The 22,063-nt window shown below is 45.9% G+C and overlaps 1 protein-coding gene across 1 annotated transcript in view; it reads right to left on the reverse strand.

The window, feature by feature from the left end:
* Positions 1-2,382: 2,382 nt before the first annotated feature.
* Positions 2,383-22,063, reverse strand: part of USO1 (USO1 vesicle transport factor) — a 65,234-nt gene continuing 45,553 nt past the window's right edge. The window contains exons 14-23 of the mRNA XM_056857307.1: positions 17,597-17,707; positions 17,319-17,437; positions 16,730-16,911; positions 14,183-14,304; positions 12,003-12,141; positions 9,817-9,980; positions 8,449-8,532; positions 7,795-7,884; positions 5,281-5,496; positions 2,383-2,515 (exon numbers count right to left, since the gene is read on the reverse strand). Of these exons, the coding sequence (XP_056713285.1) occupies positions 2,435-2,515; positions 5,281-5,496; positions 7,795-7,884; positions 8,449-8,532; positions 9,817-9,980; positions 12,003-12,141; positions 14,183-14,304; positions 16,730-16,911; positions 17,319-17,437; positions 17,597-17,707 (1,308 nt within the window). The 3' untranslated portion in view covers positions 2,383-2,434. The remainder of the gene's footprint in view (positions 2,516-5,280; positions 5,497-7,794; positions 7,885-8,448; positions 8,533-9,816; positions 9,981-12,002; positions 12,142-14,182; positions 14,305-16,729; positions 16,912-17,318; positions 17,438-17,596; positions 17,708-22,063) is intronic.

The raw sequence follows: 22,063 nt of genomic DNA on the forward strand, positions 1-22,063 counted from the left end.
GGATCCCTTCAATACCTAATTCGCTGGAAGCACTTCCCCCCTGCTTATGACGAATGGGTGCGTGCGCAGGATGTATCCGCCCCGAACTTAGTCAATGCCTTTCACACCGCCTACCCAGACAGGCTGTCCCCCTAAATAGCCGGGAGGGGGCCTTAAGGGAGGCAGAATGTCAGGCCTGTATCCCAGTTGCTTTCGTTTCCTTTCGATTCTCACTGATCAGGCTCAAGGACTGTTATGCATACCGAACTGCCTTTGAAGCTGTGTGAACCACAGTACTGTTTGTGTTCTGTAATCTCTTGCGTTTTTTCATGCTTTTATATTACCAAGTTCAAGCCAGCAAATGTCATTGCTGTCACCTTTTCCTTTATGCTCTGTTAACCTATTTTGACCAGTAAAAACCAGCTTCTTTGGACCTGATTGTCTCTGAGGTGGTTTTTGGGTTCAGATTTGGGCCAAGGGCTTACACCTGGGAGTAGTATGTAAGAGTCTGGCTCTCGGGAACATTTTGCCTCAGCCAAGAATAAATCCGAGCCAGAAGCTCTGAAAGTGCTGAGGAATGGTGGGTGGCTTCTCCACATGGGGTTTCTAAAGCCATCATGTGAAGGTGGGTTCCCTCTGAGGAGTAGGACAACCTTCACACAGACACAGGCCTAAAGCATACAGGACCCTGGTTGCGTGGAGAAGACAACATGGCATCTTCTGTTTGTGTGTTAACACGATCTGCTTCCCAGAAGGGACTGACAGAGAGCGACACAGCTTATGCCGTGGGCTGTCATACATCCCCAACAAATGCCCACTGGTCACAGATCCACAAGGGATTCTTTTAGCAGCTTTCTTCTGTTTTCAATGTTTAAAATGCTTTCATGTTAAAAATCTTCATACAAATCACCAGCCAAATCCAGGTATGAGGAGGTAGTCTACAACTCTAGTGTGGCACGTTACCAGTAGTGTACAAAGGTTAATACCTATGCTGTGTCAAAGAAGAATTCTGCAAAAAAATCTCCCTGGATTGCAGTCGGTACAGCATGAAATGACTTTGGTTCTGACCGGGGGGGGGGGGGGGGGAGAGTGTCCTGTGGACACCGGTGGCCACACCGAGGAGACAACACTGGGAGAGAGGGAGGGACTAGCAGCCATATTGCTCTACTTGACTTCTACGGATATCCATCTTCTCAGACCAACACAGAAATCTCAGTTTTTCCCCACTCTGGGCAGGGCTCTGAGTACCTCTTGCTAATGGGGGAACAGATGTGGGACGAAAGCCCAGGTTTGACTGCAGAAAGTATTTTGAACATGGAACACCTTTATTTCCAAGCAGAGGGATTACAATAGAGGTAGCATTCTAATTTATTTTGCTGTCAATCTGCTTATAATGTTACCCATATTGAAACAATCTGGAAAATACAAAATAGAGCATCTTAAATACATATTCTATCATGAAAGGGTGAGTCACAGACTAGCCTGAATCCTGCTGATTCTGATTAAGAACACTGCTCTGCTAGCTGTGGCAATACCTGGCACAAACAGAATCCCTACAAAGGTGCACAGCTTCCCAGGTGGAAGCAATCACCATGACTAAAATCAAGGGAATGAATACTAAAATGGTTATAGCATCTATTTTTATTACCAAAACAGCAAATTGGTGCAGCAACTGTGTTTAATTTCTCTTTTAAAAATCTTATCCATTAGGCATGAGAGCCAATAAATTATAAACAATATTTGTCATCTTTAGAACAGAAGCTTGGTTTTTAAAGCGGGTACCTGGTAGCATGTTAAACTTTCTCATGAGTTTTCTAAAAAATTGCTTAAAAATGCTACCAAATGCTGCTTCATCACTATGGAAATCCCTCCACATAAACAGAGTGTTTCAGCTTCTTTTTTTATCTCCTAAGGTACGGAATGCAGCCGTGTCAGGTGTCAAGGCACTCAATGCTGAACTCAGCTGAGGAGGAAACCAAAAGAGAACACCCCCCCTTCTCCTGGCCTGTCCCACCCCGCCCAAGAGGCAGCAAGGAAGACGCGGCAAGCTCCCTCCATGCCAAATGCTGGAAGCAACTTTTCCATTTGACAGATGTGAAACCACAAACACAGCATACTGAGTCACATCAGAGCTCCAAAAGAATGAAGTGACAGACAAACACACTGAACAGATGCGAATGGCAACACGCAAAGTTCACCACATGGTCACCTTTCATGCTTGGACAGCCTCCCAAAAAGCTTCTACTGTGTTCACACATATGCGGATGTGGACAAAAACGTAAATGGCAGCCTTCAGTTCTGGCTACAGATCATCAGAAACTCTCAACATCACAAACTCAGGAGTAGATTCTGCTCATACCCATTTCCTTAACTAGGTGTTTTGCAATGCAAGGCCGTCAATGTATGCTATTTCAATGCAAGACGAGATTCCCAAATCTGACGCATTAAAACCCAATTAATCTTCTGTCTCTTCTTTCCCATCTTCTTCATCTTCCTCACCTTGGTCACCAGATTCGGTATCATCCTCATCTTCAACCTTTGACCAACCAACAAACAAACAAACAAAAAGAAAGAAAAGAAAAAGAAAAAAGGTATGACAGTCACCAAGTGTCTTTAGCTAGTATGCTATTCAAGGTATGTCCTAAAATTGCCTGTCTAAGCATGGGATGACTGTCCCGACGTCCCCTTCATAGAATGGGAGCTTCTGCCACTGTGCTGGTGGGGCAGCTATGAGGGAGGGGTATATGGCCGGGCCCTCCTCTCTGAAACACCAGCAGTGCTGACTTGTGACGGGGCCTCAGGGGGACACTTCCTGTACAGTCTCTGGTTTCTAAGGCTGACCTTAGAGGCAGTGGGGATGAGCAAGGGGCGCCAAGAGGCAGACCCCCTGCTGCAAACCAAAGCCAGAACAGGCCCCTGAAAGACAACACCAGTCCGGTGGTGGTGTTGAGGCCGCCCGCATTTTAAGGTGACTTTGCTCTGTTCTAGTAGCCTACCTTTTGTCCACAGGCTAAATTTGGAAAGTGTAAATTTATCAAGTGCTGCCTGACACACATCTAGCCCCACCGGGCACATAGCAACAAGGCACCAGTTATTACTAGGAACTGGAAAGGGACCCAAAAAAATGATGTTTCCAGGAGGTCAGAACTTTTGGGAAGAGGCATTATAAAGGGGCGTTATGCCCTGGCCACTCATTTTCCACTTCCGTTACCCAACACCACAGAATGGCAGCCAACCACCAACTGGTTTCTTTTGCTTCTAAGCCAAATCTAATTGAGACTATTAAATATTAAAAAGCATGGTGCTTTAACAGAGTACAACTGATGATAGATCCCTCTCCTGAGGAACTTACAATCCACATTTCAATAATAGAAGAGGAAGAAGGAAGTCAAGGTGGGCAAGGGAAAGAACCTGCATTCACATCAATGGTGCATATTCAGGCTTAGTCTCAGTTGGGGATGGGCTATGGAATTCAGGGAGGAATCTGAAAGACGCAAGAGATGACAACCGATGTTCTAGGGGCAGATCCAGGTTAGCAGTTGGAGCTGGAGAAACAAAGGGCACAAGGAAGGATGTTGTCAGGATATCTGGCTAGAGAGAAAAGGGCAGGAGTGGGGAAAAGTCGGGGAGGACCTAGGAGGTAATGACACTTATCATGGATATGGGTCGAATGGAAGCCAAGGCAGGGAGTCAAGCAAAGGCACTACATGGTTTAAACAACAAGGAAAATTAATGCTTTTGACTGAAGTTCTGCACAGAGGCAAGAGGGCTGTGGTGGGAAGAGGGACCACCAGAGAGCAGAGAGAGCAAGAGCCAGGGCTTCAGCTGAGGCGATGGAACCGACGAGACTTGACCAAGGACTGAATGGAGAGATCAAGCCCAAAGCAGCCCCCGACTCCACCAGGGTGCTTCTGCCCACAGAGGCTCCTGATCCCGTATGAATCTGCCTGCTGCTTTTGCTGGAGGCCTCACTCTGAGTGCCCCAACATTCGGAGGGGAGGGGAGACATGAGGCTTCCAGGGTGGAACTCCTCCCTGTATCTTCTTCAGTTTAGGCATCGGATGAACACTTGCATTTTCCTGGTTCACTTGCTGACCCTGATGCTTATTTCATGCCGCTGCTTTTATAGTATTTTATTGACTTTGTTTTAACTTTAGTGCTCTGCTGCTTGCTGTTAAGAGCAAATGTACTTATTGTGTTAATGTTGTAAGTGATCACAACAGGAAGTATTACCGTATTTTAATGTTTTGTAAGCTGCCCTAACCTGGATGGCCCAGGATAGACTGATCTCATCATCCCTCGGAAGCTAAGCAGGGTCGGCCCCAATTAATACTTGGATTGGAGACCTTCAAGGAAGTCGAAGGTTGCTATGCAGAGGCATGCAACGGCCAAACCACCTCTTGCTTTGAAAACCCTTTGGGGTTGTGTGACGGAGCGGAGGCTGTCCTTCCCCTGAAGGGGAAACCAGCCACAGGAGGAGCGAGTTCAGGTCTGACTCGGGAAGAGAGCAGGGAGAGCACCGGTCTGGCTCAGGAAAAAGAGCAGACAGAGTGAAGGGCAGCCCTGCCTGGCAGTGCGGCAGAGGGGTTCAGCTCTGTCCTCTGAGAGAAAAGAGAGAATACCCGACTGTTAGGCCTGATTCTGGAGATGAGCAGACTGGGTACCTTTTAGTCTGACTCTTGGGAAAGGGCAAGCAGGTGTAACCCTGAGTATGTGGGAGAGGATCCAACCCAATGGCCAGTCCACAAAAGCCTGTTTGTGCCTGAAAGCATTAAAGAACATTCTAACTACCCTCTGAAGCCGTAAAGATTTAAATCTATGTGCCTCAGCCAGATTTCTCCTTTGTCTACCTGGAGACCTGTGCTGCTGATTTGTACCTTGAAACCAACCTGTAAATAAAATAAATCTTTGTTATTTATGTAGTAACCCTGCCTCTGCGATCTCCGTATTCTCCTTGCGTACCACAAACTTACCTCACAGCAGTGAACCCATTCTTGTACTTTCTGCCCGCAGAACACCTGGTAACTGAGGGGAAGGTCTCTAGTTTCAAACAAATCTAGATCCCCAAAATTCATGGGTGGCTGTGTGGGCCCCCTCAGTTGGCAGAAAAGGCCTGCCACAGGTTATCATAAGTCAGCTGTGAGTTGACGGCACTTTCCACCACTACCAAGCAACCCGAAGAATCTTTTCCATTAAAAGAATGGGATATACAACTAAAGAAATGGTGCAAGAAGACATTAAGCATAATTATTAACCATTTTAAATTGCAGTTGGATCATTTTTACTCCAAGCAGCCCCTACCGGTTCTCCAAGTTCCTTGAGCTTATTCTTCAGTGCAATTATTTTCTGATCCTGGTCAGCCAGAAGAACCAGAAGGTCATCCTGCTCTTTTTTAGATTCGGCCAGTTCCTGCTGCAATGCGCTTTTCTCAGTCCGCAAAATAGCAGCGGTACTGTTGGCAGAGTCCAGCTGCTGTTTCAGTGATGTCCTTCCCTCCATTAGGCCTACAATTTCATTCTGGTAATGGGGGGTGGGGGGGAAACAAAAACCAAAACATTTTTAAAAGCTGTGCATAGAGCAGCCACAAACAGCTCAGGGCCAGCGGCTTTAATGGGGCCCTCTCATCCTGAGGGGAGCTCAGCATTCTTTTAAGCTTCACACAGCCTTGAAATCCATTGTGAAAGCTGCTGGACAAGAACTTCTAGGAGACGTCTTTCCCTCACCTTTCCATGGAATCACTGTAAGATGAGTCAATTAACTGACACTCCACCCTCAAATAATGTGGGAAGCGGGGGGAGGGGGACATACACACACATTCTCAATCCAGGAAGGCCCCCCTTTCCACGGAGCAGGTGGCAGGGCCAACCTGCAAAAGGCAACCTGTTTTGCAGCCCTCATTTGGACCTGTGTTCATTTCCTAGATACCACATTCTTGCTGAAGCAAAAAAGGCAGGATTTCCAATAGTAATGCACAGGACACGTTGAGGAGGGAGAGTCAGTAGCCTTGCCAAATAAAGACACAGGACTTCCCTTGGCCTCCCTTCCTAGGGTGGAGAAGAGACTGCATCAACACATATGCCCACTCTGGCAGCAGAGCCCTAGGTCTGTTCTGGGGCAGTCCATCACCACCCCAGGAATGCCAGATAGTGGCAGGACTACCCAGGAGCAGAGGGGTCAAAAGTAACCGGCATCATATATAAAACCTCTTTAGATATACATGCCCCATGGTGGATCCTGCAGTGGCCGGAGCAGCGTCTGGGAGATCCACTTTCAAACCACTGCTCTGCTGTGAAGCAATCCACTGCTCTGCTCTGGGCAACCCGGGGCCAGACATGCTTTCTCACCCTCACCTGCCCCCCGCCCCCAGGTGATGGTGAGGATAAAGCAGGGAACAAAGAGCCAAATACAGCCGCCCTTGGCTCCTTGGAGGAAAGGGTGGGATAAAATGTACTGGAGAAAATCATCAGAGGGGCTCTGAGATGACAGCCAACCCAGGATGAGGCCCTCGGCAAAGCAAAGCAAAGCTTAACCAAATGCCCAAAGTAAAGATGCAGCACGTTTCATGGGGAAGCAACCTTCAGTTCTTTCGTCTCCTGAAGGAGTGCTGCGATCCTCCCTTCCAAGTCCGCTGTCTTTGTGTCGCTGTCTCCTGGCACAGGGACTGGGGCTTCACTCTGCAAAACAGAGATCGAGGCAAGGGATGAGCAAGGGGCATTTGCAATCTGCAATTTGTAACATGTTGTGTGATTCTGTTTAGCTAATGCAACAGCCCTGTGGCGCTGAGTCCCGCCGGAAGTGGGTTTCAGGCAGCCAGCTCAAGGTGGACTCAGCCTTCCATCCTTCCAAAGTCAGTAACATGAGTACCCAGCTTGCTGGGGTGAAGTGTAGATGACTGGGGAAGGCAATGGCAAACCACCCGGTAAAACATAGTCTGCCTAGCAAACATCAGGATGTGACGTCACCCCATGGGTCAGGAATGACCCGGTGCTTTACCTTTACTGCAACAGAACACAAGGACAGCCTGTGCAAACACAACCCACATGGGTTGCCTTTGTTACAGGGAAGGGGGAAGCTTTGGCTGGGGTTGATCTGCCAACTTAACAGGGGTCAAGATCTCTTTAATAGATCAAGTGAAGGAGGTGCTCCTGGAGCCAGCCTTGTTCATGGAGAAACAGGAGCGCCTTCTTTTCAGTTATGCCCAGCTCGCAAGCTGGCCCCTCATTCTGATTCTGCCGACTGAGCCACGCTGCTACTGCTTCCTCCAGACTGGACTACTGTAATGTACTCCACCTAGGGCTGCCTTTGAAGAAGACTCAGAAGTGGCAACTGACACAAAAAGCCAGGCATTTGGACCACATCGCTTGGGCCCTGCAGTAGCTGCGCTTGCTGCCTCAGTGTTTCCGGACCCAGTTCAAAGCGCTGCTTGTGACCTCCGAAGGGCCTGCGCGGCCGGGGTCCCTCCATCTCTCCACACCTTCCCACACACCAGCTGTGCTTTCAGGCCCTTCCTGGGGCTCATTCCTCTCAGAACAGCATCCCCTGCTGCAGGTTTGCTGGAAGGGGGGAGGAGCAGGCTGGGACTGCTAGGCAGGACGGCTGCCACGGTCTGTGCGCATGGTTTTAACGCTTATTGACATGTTTGAGTTGCCTTTCTACCAAGGTAGAATATAAACTGTTCAAATAAATAAACTGGTTTGAACTCCCAGCTATTTATGAAAGATATTAGACAACTGAAAGAGACAGAGGTGTGCTACTATTTCTATCCGTAGAAATGATAGGGAGCCAAAGAGGTAAATCAAAGTTCTGTGGCGTCACCATTTGCTGAAGCAGTTCTTGCTTTTCAGTCTGAAGTTTGGCAATATCTGTCGTCTGTGATTGGATTTGGGCTCTCAAGGTTTCAACTTCCTGTAGGAAAAGAAATCCTGTTGTCAAACAGTGGCTGTTGTTCATAAACATGGCTGGCTATGGAGGAGGAACATTCAGAGCAGCTAACTAAAGATGGCAGTGATTCATCTGACTTGAACACACAGAGAAAATTTGTTTCCAGTGTTCAATGATGTTGTGAAAATGACAAACAATGTTGTTGTTCTGCTTTAAGTTAAGCTTAGTGAGACCTCTGATGTTTAAGCTGTTAGAACAACCTACATTGTGAGCTAATGGCTCACATGTGTTGTATTTATTCATGCAGTGAGCTTTTTTTCATGTTATAGTTTCACTCACTGACAGAGGTGGTAAAATACTTAGGACACTTACACAGCTGGTGGTAACCTTGCTTTGACACACCTGGCTCAAAACCAAGTCTGGAAATAGTATTTTTTGTGTGTGAGGTCTTCTGCTTGCTTTTCAATTTCTTTGTAAAACGTTATACACAGAAGGTTGAGTGTGATGGAAGCAACTGGCAGGACGCGATTTAGCCTCCTGTGACAAAGAGAAGGGGCCTGACTGGACGAGCTGTGGGGGTTTTCTTACCCTGTGCAGTTCACTCTCCACCTCAAGACCACTCTTCGTTTGTGAAGACCCCTCAGTTGTTCCTACTGCTGGTGGTGAACACTTCTGCAAATATCGGGTAGAAACAAAAAACTGGATCAGTTCAACAAAATACTTCCCACGTGTAGCATCCTAAGAATCAGAATAGCAGCAGCAGCAAGTTTTGAGGCCTTAGAGGTTTAACTATAGGCTTCAGAGTATGAACAGTGCTTTCAGACACCCTTTGAAGTCAGGGGGAAATTCTGCTGCATTTCTAGGGGTCAGGCAGTGCTGGCTCAGCACTCGTATACAAATATACAACATTATCCTCTGTGTGCAACTTTGCATAATTTACTTAAATTCAGGTTTTGCTTGTAGAATTGTTTTGCGGTGTAACTTTGATCCTGGCTCTGAAAACTGGGCTGGGAGAAGGGGCCACAGAGACGCCACGCAGCTGCCTTCCCCCCCAGCCAGACCCTCCGCCTGCCAAGGCCAGTCTTGTCTACTCGGACAGGAAGCAGCTCTTGGTCTTTCGTATCACCTACTCTATGATCCTTTTAACTGGAGATGCTTGGGACTGAACCCGGGACCTTCAGCATGCAAAGCGGATGCTCTGACCCTGAGCTGGCTTGACCCACTGCATATGGCTATATGTCTACATGCTACCAATTTTAACTATCACCACATTTAACGCTATTTGAGCCATTTCTTTTATTGTGACAATTGGACACACTGATGCCATCATTTGCCATGTGTAATTATAATGTGCCCTAATGTGAATGTCCCAGGCAAGCCTGATCTCATTAGATCTCGGAAGCTGAGCAGAGTCAGCCCTGGGTGCGTGACCATCAAGGAAAATCAGGGTTGCAACAAGGAGGCAGACAATGGCAAACCATCTCTGAATGTCTCTTGCCTTGAAAATCCTACACGGTTGCCATAAGCTGGCTTGATGGCACTTTCCATACACACAGTTGTAATGTGTCTCTTATAATGCGGATGGGGAAGACCAAACTGAACACGGCACAGGGCAAGACGTGACAAGGATAACTTGTGGTTCTCTGAGGACAGGGATGTCGAAATACACAGACATGCAAATCCTTCCTTGCCTTAGAACTTTAGGAGATGCACCTTCCTATAAGAAGGGCCCAGAGGACAGAAAATCAGGATGTGGGGAACAACCTTCAGGAATACCAGAGAATGCTTCCAATATTACAAGCCAGGATCCTTCTTGTCCCCCTTCTGACTTAGCAGCCAGAAGACACCCCCCCCAATACACACACACACACACACACACACACACACTTAGAGGAGAGAGGACTGAGAGTTTCAGATCAGATGTTAACAAGCAACAGCTAGGAGTGAATTACTCACCAAAGTTTCAATCAAATAATCCTTTTCTCTTAGCTGTTGCTCCAGTTGTTCAAGTTTGTGCTTCCATTTTTCTGCCTCCTCACGCAATTTGCTTATTTCTTCTGGCTGAACGCCATTCATTTGAACCACATCGTTGCAGGAACTATGGTGCTGATTGTCTTTTCCTATTGGTCAGTTAAGAAAGCTACTCATGTATTTGCAGGGTTCTAGGAAGGATTTCCTAAAACAATTTTTATTCCAAAAAACATTCTGAACCTGTCCCACACCCTAGGAATACTTCTCCAAGATAACTGCATGCAGAGAAGAGGATTGGATCCAAAGGATGCCCTCCAGCATGCAGAAAGTGTCTTCCACTCGTAGAAAGCGGTTTCATAAATCATGCAAGAGAACTGTATAAGAAAAGTTACGAGGAGAGGTATGTTCTACTTCTGCGAGGGTTGGTGGAAGGACAGGAACTGCTACAGAATCTGCCATTTACCACACCATGCAGACTCTTACATGAATGGCTGCAGAACAGTGCGAGGGGATATTTTGTTTCTGTAGAGTTCTCTGGACACTACGTTATGCTTTACTGTAATTTACAGCAGGACTCCTTGCCAATGACTGGACCATCACATAACTGCAAATTATGGTAGACTGGGTGGTAGACAATTTAAAGCATGGCTGATGTTCTCAAGCAAATCTTGAAATACAACTCGCATGAGTTATACCCTATGAAGTCAGCACCTCCTCAGTTTAAGGTATCTACAGTTAGTCACCTGTAAGACCCTTTCTTTCATGCAGATACATGGAGTTCTTAAGGGAAAACCAGACTAGTGTCAAAATTTTATTCAATATTGTTTTTTAGTCAGCGATTATAAGCCTAGATTTAAATCATGTTCAGACTTCAAAATACACATCCTCTGACATACCAAACTTCTTCCCCACTCAAACGTGCTGAATAACTGGGGACAACTGAGTGCACAGGCACAGAAGATGAGTGGCAAAAGCACAAAAGAAGACGGCTGTAGCCAGCTGGAGGGAGACCTCTAAGCTTCCTCCCCAATCAGATACATAAGGACGGCCTTGTTGGAATATGCAAGGCTGTCATATTAGCTGTGTCAGGCAGACTTAGATGGAAGGGATCTAACTGTCAACCATAGGCTGATGCAATGGCCTGGAAAGCACCTAGGAGGCCTGATTATACTGGCCAGATCTAGTTGAGGCCAGAGGCTGAGGTGTGGTCTTGCACCTAGAAAGTGACTAAGCACGTACTGCTAATTGATGCCTGGAGGTGGCATTGTATATAAGTGTAAGACTCTGTGAGTCTGTGTCGGGAGTTAAGGTGGAGAGAGTGTGTGTATAGCACTGTAAATAAACAACTGCATTTCTATAAGCTCTAGTGGTTCTGGTGGTCATTCCTGGACGTTGGCACAATCCGCCAGCTCTCGCGTCAGGCCTTGGTGCTCAAAGCTAACAAGTGCTGCTGCTGGTTGCTATGACACCCAACAGGAACTTTTGCCAAGAGACAAAACTCTCCAACAGAAGGGAGAGAACCAAGATGCTTCTGTACCAAGCTTCTTCAAGAAGAAGCGATACTGCTGGTTGTTGACAACACTACTGGCTGTGCAGACACAAGCACAGTCCCCGTTCAGAGCTGTTAACGCACTTTGCCATAAGAACATAAGAAAGGCCCCGCTGGATCAGACCAAGGCCCATCAAGTCCAGCAGCCTGTTCACACAGTGGCCAACCAGGTGCCTCTAGGAAGCTACTAACAAGACGAGTGCAGTAGCACCATCCTGCCTGTGTTCCACCGCACCCAAAATAATAGGCATGCTCCTCTGATACTAGAGAGAATAGGTATGCAGCATGACTAATATCCATTCTAACTAACAGTCATGAATACCCCTCTCCTCCATGAATATGTCCACTCCCCTCTTAAAGCCCTCCAAGTTGGCAGCCATCCCCACATCCTGGGGCAGGGAGTTCCACAATTTAATTATGCGTTGTGTGAAAAAATACTTCCTTTTATCTGTTTTGAATCTCTCACTCTCCAGCTTTAGCAGATGACCCCGTGTTCTAGTATTATGGGAGAGCCAAGCATGATCATGCCAAGCATGAACTGCAGCCCTCTGGCTCCCACGTGAACACCGAGAGTAGGGAAGCTGAGAGTAGGGAAGCAACAACCCACTGCTCCCAGCAGTACCTAGCTGTACTTTCAGCAGATTGTACTGGTCCTTGTGTTGCTGGATTTGTGACACTTGCTGCGTGACTGTTGTCTGCAGTTGTTCATTTTGCACTTTTAAAGATTCTACTTGCTTCTTCAATTCTTCCAGCTCCTGATCCTGTAAAATAAAACAGACACTTACTTAATACACTTACAGACACACCAGGTAACGTGTTTGTACATTCAGCTTTTCTGTAAAAAAAAAAAAAAATTTTCATTTTGCAGTGAAAAAAATACTTGGGACTTTGGAAATAAGCTCCCATAGACAGTTATCTGTAAATCCAGAAATGCTTCTTGGCAGACAGTGTGACAGAGCGCTGGCATAGCTGCAAGACCAAGCCAGGGCGTGGCATGATCTGAGCGTGCCTCGGGCCCCCACTCTTGTCTCCGCTGTTTCCAGCTGTTGTGACCAGGCAAACCACAGCCAACCCAGGTCATTTTCTTCGTTTATTCATTCAGCTTCCTTGGTCTTTCTTGCTGTGACTGAAAGCAATTTATAAAATTTAGCAACCCAATAGGATCATTATAAAACAGCTCACCAGCACTGTACTAAGGCTGGATTATGCAGGTAGAAAACAAGGCAGTAGAAACAGTATAGGAAAGGATGTAAGAAATGCACAAGCTGAATCTCTGACCATAGAAAACTATGCAGTCAAAACAAGAAATGCACACAACAAACAGTGTCCTGATTTAATGTTGAAATGCAGGGGCCAACTATGCCCCGCAACAAACTAAGAGAGCAGTGAGGGCATGCAAGCCAGAGGCATCTACTGTCAATGTCTTAAAGTCTATCACAGTGGAAAACAAAGAGTTGCTCAAATACCTATATCACAGTACCTGCACACATCAACACATGCTTCCTCTCACATCTAACAATCTCAGCTTTCAGACACTCGAGGCCACGACCCGGTCCTCTGCTCAGCTCTAGGCCCTTGGGACGCTTTGCGATTGGATCCGGAACACAACTTTCCCCGCCCCCCTCTTTTGCACCAACTGTGTACAAGTTACTACCAAGCCTCACACGTATCACACTGATTTAACGTTCATGGGGCAGCTGAGTGAAACTGGCAAGCCGAGTTTCTCAAGCAGAGCTCTGCCTGCACAGACAGCAGAGTGAAACAAGTTGTCAGAGGCAGAGGCTGACCTAAGAGAGAGATGTCCGTCCTTCAGAGGTCCCCACCCCCTGCACAGCAGTCACCACCAGTCCCCTTTGTTCTCCCACCAACCATTCCTCAACTTCCACTAACTCTCAAAGATGGACTGCATGCACTTCCCCAGAATTCCAGCCACCAGGGTAGTATGGTTGAACACAGAGAGTGAGCTGGGAAGATCAGGCCGGATATAGAACTAGGAATAGCCAGAAATCCAAAATTTTGAGGCCTGGGCCTACCATACTGAAAAGTTGCCATGGCAGCTCTGATCATAGACTGATGGGATTTACTACCATTTAACAATGGATTTTGTATGGAACAATCCCAACCTGTTCTTCTGCTGCACAGCAAAATGCGGGATCAAAAGCGTCTTTATCACTTTATGATGTTCCATACACAATATCAGCACACTGTATATTCAGAGAACTGTCAGTAAATGTATATTCAGTATATTCAGAGAACTGTCAGCTCTCTAATGGTGTACATATTCCAGATGCATTTGTCTCAATCACATTTTCTATATCTATTCCTAAGAATGAAGTGGGGTGGGTGTATGCCTGGCATACCGAAGTCCCAGGTTCAACCTCCAGCATATCCAGATGAAAAGACCAGGTAGTAAGTGATGTGAAAGACCTCAGCCTGAGACCCTGGAGAGCTGCTGCCAATGAGAGTGGACAGTCCTGACCTTGATGGCCCGTGGTCTGAGTCAGTATCAGTCAGCTGCATGTGTTCAACAGATCCACAGAACACATGAAGAACAAACATGTTCCCTTCTTAGCCTGTCTTATTACTGAGCAAGATAATTTAATTGTGTGTGTGTAGAAAAGGAAAAAAAAAATTAGTCACAAATAAAAAAAAATCTCATGACATTTTGAAAGATTGCTCCTCTGTGTAGCCACCAATTCTGCACTGAGCTGCCCTTGAACACGCTTGATCATCCCAGTGACGGCTGCCCCAACAAACACGTGCTGCTGAAGCAGTCAAAATTTAAGCAGAGGTGCCCTCTACCTGGACTCGGATGACACTTTTGTAGTGTGTCACGATGTTATCATGCTGCTCTAAGGTCTTCTTCACCTCTTCTTCCTTTTTATCCTCCTCAGAGGTCTTATAAATTGCCTTTGTTAGAACACCTGTAAAGCAATGGCTCATTTTACTGGACAACGCAAGTCATAATTTTTGGAGCACCTGACATCTTGTTTAGATTACAGAATTTAAGATTAGCTATGGTTGGAAGTGCTTCATCTTACGGCTTCAATTTTTATTTTTTTTATTTATTAAGTTATGTCTTAGCTGCCTCTGCAGAAAAATGCTCCAGGCCACATACAACAAATGTTACACAAATAAAAATAAAAGCAGTAAAACAATAACAATTTAATATAACCAACATACAAACAATCATAACACATACCCCCCAAACCAACATAAGAGAGAGCAAAGCAACAACAGGAGAAACAATAAAACTGCAGGCAGGATCAAACGCCACATAAAATCCCCAAGCAGCTCACATTTTCCCTGCCTCCATTTTATCCTCACAACAACAACCATGTGGTGCAGTGTACGCCTGGGAGTGTATGCATGGCCCAAAGTCATCCAGCCAGCTGTAGGGGGATTCCAGATCCTGGTCAGACACTCTAACCCTGCAGTTCCCACACTTTTTGTGCCACTACACACACACATCCCTGTCCCATAAACTCATCCCCAGAGCCCCCTACTCCACCCTACCCTACAAAAAGCATTATTCAGAATTGCGGTTTGCGCGACCCGCTAAGGAAGATAATAATAAAATTGAAAACAGTAACAGTTAATTGCCCTTTTCATCAAAATCCAATTTAAACTTTTTCGTTTAATATGCATTCAACAAAATTGATGAACTTGATCCAGTGGTACTGGCTTTTCAAAGTCTGATAGTAATTTAGCAAGAATCTTAGATGCCACATTTAGTAACCACTTCGTTGTTCAGAAAACCCTTAATACAATAGTTGGTCTTGATGAAGTGATACCAGTTCCCCAATATCTGGTTTAAAGTCACTTAGTGAGAGTCTTTAAATCACCAGTAATCTGGAGTCGATTTCTTTGCTTGGAGAGAAATGTGGATGACCGCACTTAGACCACGTTCCACCCAGTATGATGCTGGAAACGCAACCAGGAGCTTTTTAGCCACTCTCTAATGCCTGGTAGTGATCGGAAATTTTCTTCTGTAACCAAAAGCCTTTAGTATGATAGTTCTTAAACTTTGGCTTCAGCTCAATGTCTTTTTGTAGCTCAATTAATTCTACCTACACTATCCCAACTTCCTCAGAATTTGGAAATGCATTTATTACCCCACCTGGAATTTCTGTTGAAAGATCTTCAAATCGCTCAGACGTATCTTCATGCAGCATATCCAAGTGGTCAAAAAAACCTGCAGATCATCATCTTGTATCCCACCTTTTCCCTCTAGCCTAGACAGGCTCTGACATTGGGTGTCGCTCACAAGGCCCATATTGCGCTTGAATAAAATTAACTTCGAAATAAACGTGGAGATGAGAGTTGGCCTTAATAAGACTGACTTCGTTTCCTTGCAGCTGCAAATTCATTTCACTGAACTTTGCAAATAGTTCTGATACATAAGCGATGTCATGCCTAGTCTCTTTTGAGTTCACCACTGAGCAGAGCATTCATGTCTGCAAAAGCTCCACAACAGTTTCAAAAAGACTGTAAACACATCTCACACAGCTGTCTTTTGATAGCCAATGAATTTCACTAAGAAGCAGCAGGGTGAGGGGGGAGGAGGTGGTTGTGAATTTCCTGTATTGTGCTGGGTATTGGACTAGATGACCCTCGTGGTCCCTTCCAACTCTATGATTCTATGATCTTTGCACTGAATTGTGCTGAGAGTGAGGGGCCTCTGTGGAGTTAAGTAGGCACATAATGGACCTTGCCTCAATTTCACAACGGACCTTGCCCTCAAGTCACCGATCCTGCCTCGCAATACACCCAAACCAGTGCGGTGTCATGCTTCAAAGAGTGTCTGACCAGCATTTAGGTTCCAACCTGCTAGCTGTGTAGTGGTTTGGAGCGGTGGACTCATATCTGGTGAACCGGATTTGATTCCCCACTCCTCCACATGAAGCCAGCTGGGTGACCTTGGGCTAGGCACAGTTCTCTCCGAACTCTCTCAGCCTCACCTACCTCACAGGGTGTCTGTTGTGGGGAGAGGAAGGGAAGGTGATTGTTAGCAGGTTCGATTCTCCTTAAAAGGGAGGGAAACTCAGCATATAAAAACCAATTCTTCTTTTTCTTCCACTCTAACCAACCTGACTGGGTTGTTGTGAGGATAAAATGGAGATGGGGAGACCCGTGTACACTGCTCTGAGCTCCGTGGAAGAAGGAACAAAATATATATTCAGTAAATAAACACACTGCAGCTCACGTCACAGCAGGCTTTAGAACTGTACCCATTTTTAAAATGCATACTTTAACTTGGTGAACACTTGGTGACCACTTTGGATTTTTAATGAGGCAATCTAAGTACTAAAATATACAACTTAACTGATGTGAATTAACATGACTCACCTTCTAGTTCTTTTACCAGTTTAGTAAATTCATGATCAAACATCATGCAGTCTGGACTTGAAAAGTTGGGCTGAGGTTTCTGAGCTGCTCGGGAATAGAGCTCATGTTTGCTAATGAATCCCAGCTTCTCAATGAAGTTCTCCTTGCCGATCCTCTTTTCGATCAGTTGCTTTAGTTTCTCTCTGGGAAAAGAACACCAGAATTAGCCAAGCCACGGAAAACTGCTCACGGGAATCTGGAGGGGAGGAGTAGAAGAGAAATGGCACGCGTGTTTTAAGAGTCAGCAGGACCTGTTCACTTCTGTGGACCAAATATGTCATTCTAACAGATGCTTTACTAGCAGTTAATTAGAGGTCCAAACATTTGATCCTACAAAAGTCTGTCACAAATAATACAAAGCCCAGGCCTGTGCCGGCAGTTCTCCCATGCTAATCATCAGGAGTTCTTGCATTGTCTAGCTATGTCATGTGACCTGCAAACTGAATTATATTAAATTGAACAGATGTGAACACTAAACAGATGCTGCTGCTCATCTTGCACAGAAACTACATGACTTGAGATCTTTATACAGCACACCCCCAATACTTACTTTCTATAATTCTCAAGTGAGTTGTCATTGTAATAAATGGAAATGCCTAGTAAAAGCGCACACAGCCCCTGAACCACGTGTTCCTCCACACTAAGGTTTTCAGCTATCTGTCCCGTTAGCTTGATCTCTTGTTAAGGATAAGAACTTCACAAGCAAGACACAGAAAGACTCTGATTCTCACGTGCCACTTCCATCTATTTTTTGTGAGTGATTACTAGCAATGAATGCCACTAAATCAAAGCTGATGGAACTGTACGAATCACAGTTTTAAAGGATACAAATGGGACGTTGGCAGTATTGTGCAGAAAGTGTGTAACAGCGATGGGGCAGTTGCTCAGCCAGGTGCAAAGAAGGATCAGTAATCCGACTCTCGTCTGCACTTTGCTTCCCTGAAGAAAGAAAAAAATGGCTTGAATTTACCCATCTTCCAATTCCTTCATTTTCAGTCTGAAACATCTCTCCAATGACGACAGACATTATCACTAAGTGTTAAAACTCCATTAGTCTTTTAATTACAAAGTCAACAGACTTGTTAGTAAAAATATGCAATTCAAATTATCCTCGTCTCAGTGCAGACATAAACATGGTTAAACATGGGTAACAAATCCAGACAGATTGGGAGTCCCCCCTCGGCTCCTCTACTCCTTCCCTCCCCCAGTTTCCCCTGTTCTTCTCTTGGCAACACTGCACACTTTCTGTTCCAAGCCAGAGGCTAAGCATGGCCCACTTTAAATCACACTCTTAAAGCCATGAGTGTCAATCCCCAGTTTAGAGCGAATTATAGTTAGCTGTCAACTCCAGTGCCAGCATAGCTAATACTGGAAGGGGGCAATTGGAGTAGAAGTGTGAGCTCAGGAGAGGGAAGGGAGGAGAGCGTGGGCAGGCCCTGGACCTCTCTGGATCTCTAAGCCGTGGCTCTGAGACTGAGAATGTTATGCCTGCACTGAAGCCATGAGGAACACCCCTGTTGGACACAAACCAAAAGCATTTATACAAATCAGGCACAAACGTTACTGAAGCTGGCACTGCCTAATGTAGGAAATTAAGACTGCTCATTTCGAATACGCAAGCATCACAGGATAGCAAAATTAAATGAAGCAAAGTAAACCACACGCTTAAAATTATGCTCTGCATTAACAGCATTTACTCAAAAAAGGTAAGGTTTTTCAATATGCTGGCAAAAGGATGTTCGTACACACTTTTGATAGGATATTGCCTGAATGACCCAAAAGCCAAATATATCTGAATATAGACTAAGACCAAAGGGTCAATTCATGCAGCACTGCGGGAAATTCTTCAGCATGGCTGCTTCTCACAGGAGGAAGTAACCAGATGAGCTTTCTTCCTGTAGTGGCTTTGCCCAGCCCCTTGAAGCAGGAGCCCTCTCCAGTCAGAATGGAAGGAATTCCCCATGACACAAACAATAACGCAAGTGCCTCTCTATGGAGGCACAGGGTGTAACTGACACCGGACTGTACCACTTCATTAGGCTGCATGTGGAGGATTATACTTTAAGTTTGGGACTTGCCCTATTGGACTTGCCCTTATGACCCCCTCTTTACTCTACGTAAAGCCCTTTGTACCTTTGGAATTCGGTGTCACCAATGTGCTGGTCACACCCAGCTCTATATCTCTCTAACGTAACCTCACGGCAATGAAGCAGATGTATTGAACTGCTACCTGACCACTGTTGTTAAATGATTAAGACAGAACACGCTGAAATCTAACCTTGATGATGGAAGCACTGCTAGCTGGGAAGGCGGGGGCCTCGAGGGACATGGTGTGTCCCACCTTCTAAGTGAGTTCAGCTGACTTTTGCTGATTCAGCTAAGAGCCAAGGCCTTATACTGGATCCAGCATCACTGCTGGAGAAGCAAGTAAATGCAGCTGCAAAAAATGTTTTCTTCTGACTTCATCAAGCCTGGGCGGTGGCCCTCTACCATGATTCAGCTGACCAGGCCACCAGGATCCAAGCTGTGGTAACATCGAGATTAGACTACCGCAGTGCTCTCTACATGGGTCTGCCCTTGAAATCAATGTGGGAGACTCCAGTTGGCATAACTGGGTTATTATCAAAAGTTAGACGGAGCATGCGCTCTATGCCCATTCTGCAATTACTCCACCAGCTGTCCACCAGCTACCAGGTTCAATTCAAGGTATTTACTGACACAAAACCCAGGCATGCTTTGGGGCCTCATATCTGCAGAAGCGCCTCTCCTCCTGTGCATTGCTATGACCGCTCTGATCATCTGTCCAGGGCCTTCTGTGGGAACCTCCCTGGAAATTGGCGAGATCAACAAGTGCCTGCACAAATGCTTTCTTTGTTAAGGTTTTTCTGGTACTGCTGTGGTGGACAAAAGAGAAGGCCCGAATCCTCCCCATGGGTATGGGCAGACAGAAAGGTAGGCTGGATCCAGTCAGCTTTTCATTCACTCTCAACCCATTACCTTCTTTACTACATCTCCTCCTCACACACGGCTTTTGTTCATGCAGGACCCATGATCTGCAGAATAGACTTTCGGTGGTCAAAGGGGCCCACCCCCCTTCTCCCTCCTTTACCAACTGAAAAGCTGGCTGGATCCAACCCTATGCGTCTGAGGGGAGAGTACTTTCAGGCCTAACCACGGTTGGCAACCATGGCTTTTCTCTTTCCCCTATCCTTGTATTTTCAACTACTGGGGAGCGGAATGTATTGTTTTTATTTTGCATATACTATGTATAATTTTAACTTGTTGGAAGCTGCTCGGAGCCCCACTTTGGTGGGGGGGAGAGTGGGATATGAAACGAATACATACATATATACATACATACATAAAAGCTAGCTCTAGAAGTTTCTGCATCTATGCAGGCTCAAAGCCCCATCTGTATGATGCACAAAGGTCACAAAAAAGTAACTGCCACTTACTGTAAACATCCACATTCTGAGTTATGGTTTGTTATGGTTTGTTCTTATCTATCAGAAATAGAACCAAGTCTTGGTTTTAAAGCCCTTAACAGTCTGGGACCACGGTATCGTTGGGACCGTCTCTCCCTGTATAACCCCCCAAGAGCCTTACGATCGGTCAGTACTAATCTGTTAAAGATCCTTGGCCCCAGGAGTGTCCGGCTGTCCTTGACCAGGGCCAGGGCCTTCTCAGGACCTAGCTGGGTTCCGTAGGGCCTGTAAGACGGAGATGTTTTGCCAGGCCTATGGTTGAGGGTAGCAACGGTCTTACCTAGATGCTGGCCTCCCTTACCCCTCCTTCTCCTTTTCCCTTTCCCATTCCCCAGTGGTTCCTTATGCCCTTTCCTTTCCTGATAGGTTTTCAATTCGAACTATTAGTTTGTGGTCCATTTTCTCTTCCTGTGATCTGATATTGTTAGCTATCGCCATAGGAACATCTCTCCCTGCTAGGAATTACTTAGGCGCCATAAATTAGATTAATTAAACATTCAGCACTGTTATAACCTTTTATTGTCTTATTACTATGTAATTATTGTAAGTATTTTAATTGTGACGTTAGCCGCCCTGCACTCGGCATCCCCGGGGGAGGGCGGGATATAAATAAAAGTTTATTATTATTATTCATAACGGACAAATTGAAATTTTTTGACATCACAACCAACTGCTGTATCTTGCAAACCAGGATTTTTTTGATCTTGGCTTTGTGTCTGACAAGAGGAAAGGGAAGCTGGGAAGCCTGAGGGTCAAGACAGCTCATTCATACCATGCAGAAATGGGGCTTCTCAATACTCTGGGCCGTAACTGGCCCATTGATCATGAACAGACCCCCGACTTCATTTGTCCCTTACGCTGACACCCCACCATTTCTCCATGGAGCTCGGAGTGGCACTCACAGATGGAACAGTCTTTGTGAGGAAACTCAGACTCCCTGGCCCACAAAGTCACCACAGTGAACTTCAAACCCAGGCCTTGGGGAGGGGTGGTGGCTCAGTGGATGAGCCTCTGCTTGGCATGGAGAAGGCCCCAGGTTCAATCCCCAGTGGCATCTCCAGTTAAAGGGACTAGGCAAGCAGATGATGTGAAAGACCCTTTTCTGCCTGAGACCCTGGAGAGTCGCTGCCAGACTGAGTAGATTTTGGTCCTGACTTTGATGGACTGAGGGCCTGATTCAGTAGAAGGCAGCTTTATGTGTTCATGTGCCTCCCTGGTCCAGATCCATCCCTTTAAGCGTGGCAGCACAGATCTCAAGCTAAGTAACGGCAAGGAACTTCAACCAAGATGATCCGCCCTGAGCCTGGCCTTGGCCGGGGAGCGCGGGCTATAAATGGAAGAAATAAATAAATTGAAAAATAAATGACTCCTGTTCTACGCAATTTATTAGGAACATCTGTTGGTAACTGGTATGCTTGCATTTTCCAGTCTGGTACCGAAATGCTTAACAGGCTCTCAAACTGGGATTCAACTTCATGCAAAAGTGACAAGTAATTTACATGGGGTGGGGGGGTTGGAGGGAAGACCCCAGAAGCTGTACCAAGGCCCCCTCCAGTGGAAAGCAAAAGCATCCATAAGAACCCAGTGCCCCCATACCACAGTTCCCAAGGACACCAGAAGAGCCACACATCTTGACACTAGAAATAAACCCTAGCAACACCACAAAACTGTTAAGTAGAAAAAAACTTCAACAAGCAGTTATTTCATAAAACAAGCACAACAAAGCTGAGACAGCAGAAAGATTCCACGGTTACTTTAGGTACACGAATACATACCCGTCTGTCGATCTTATCACCCTGTGAATCATACA

The sequence above is a fragment of the Euleptes europaea genome, chromosome 11, assembly GCF_029931775.1.
Source record: "Euleptes europaea isolate rEulEur1 chromosome 11, rEulEur1.hap1, whole genome shotgun sequence".
In the NCBI taxonomy this organism is placed as follows: Eukaryota; Metazoa; Chordata; class Lepidosauria; order Squamata; family Sphaerodactylidae; genus Euleptes; species Euleptes europaea.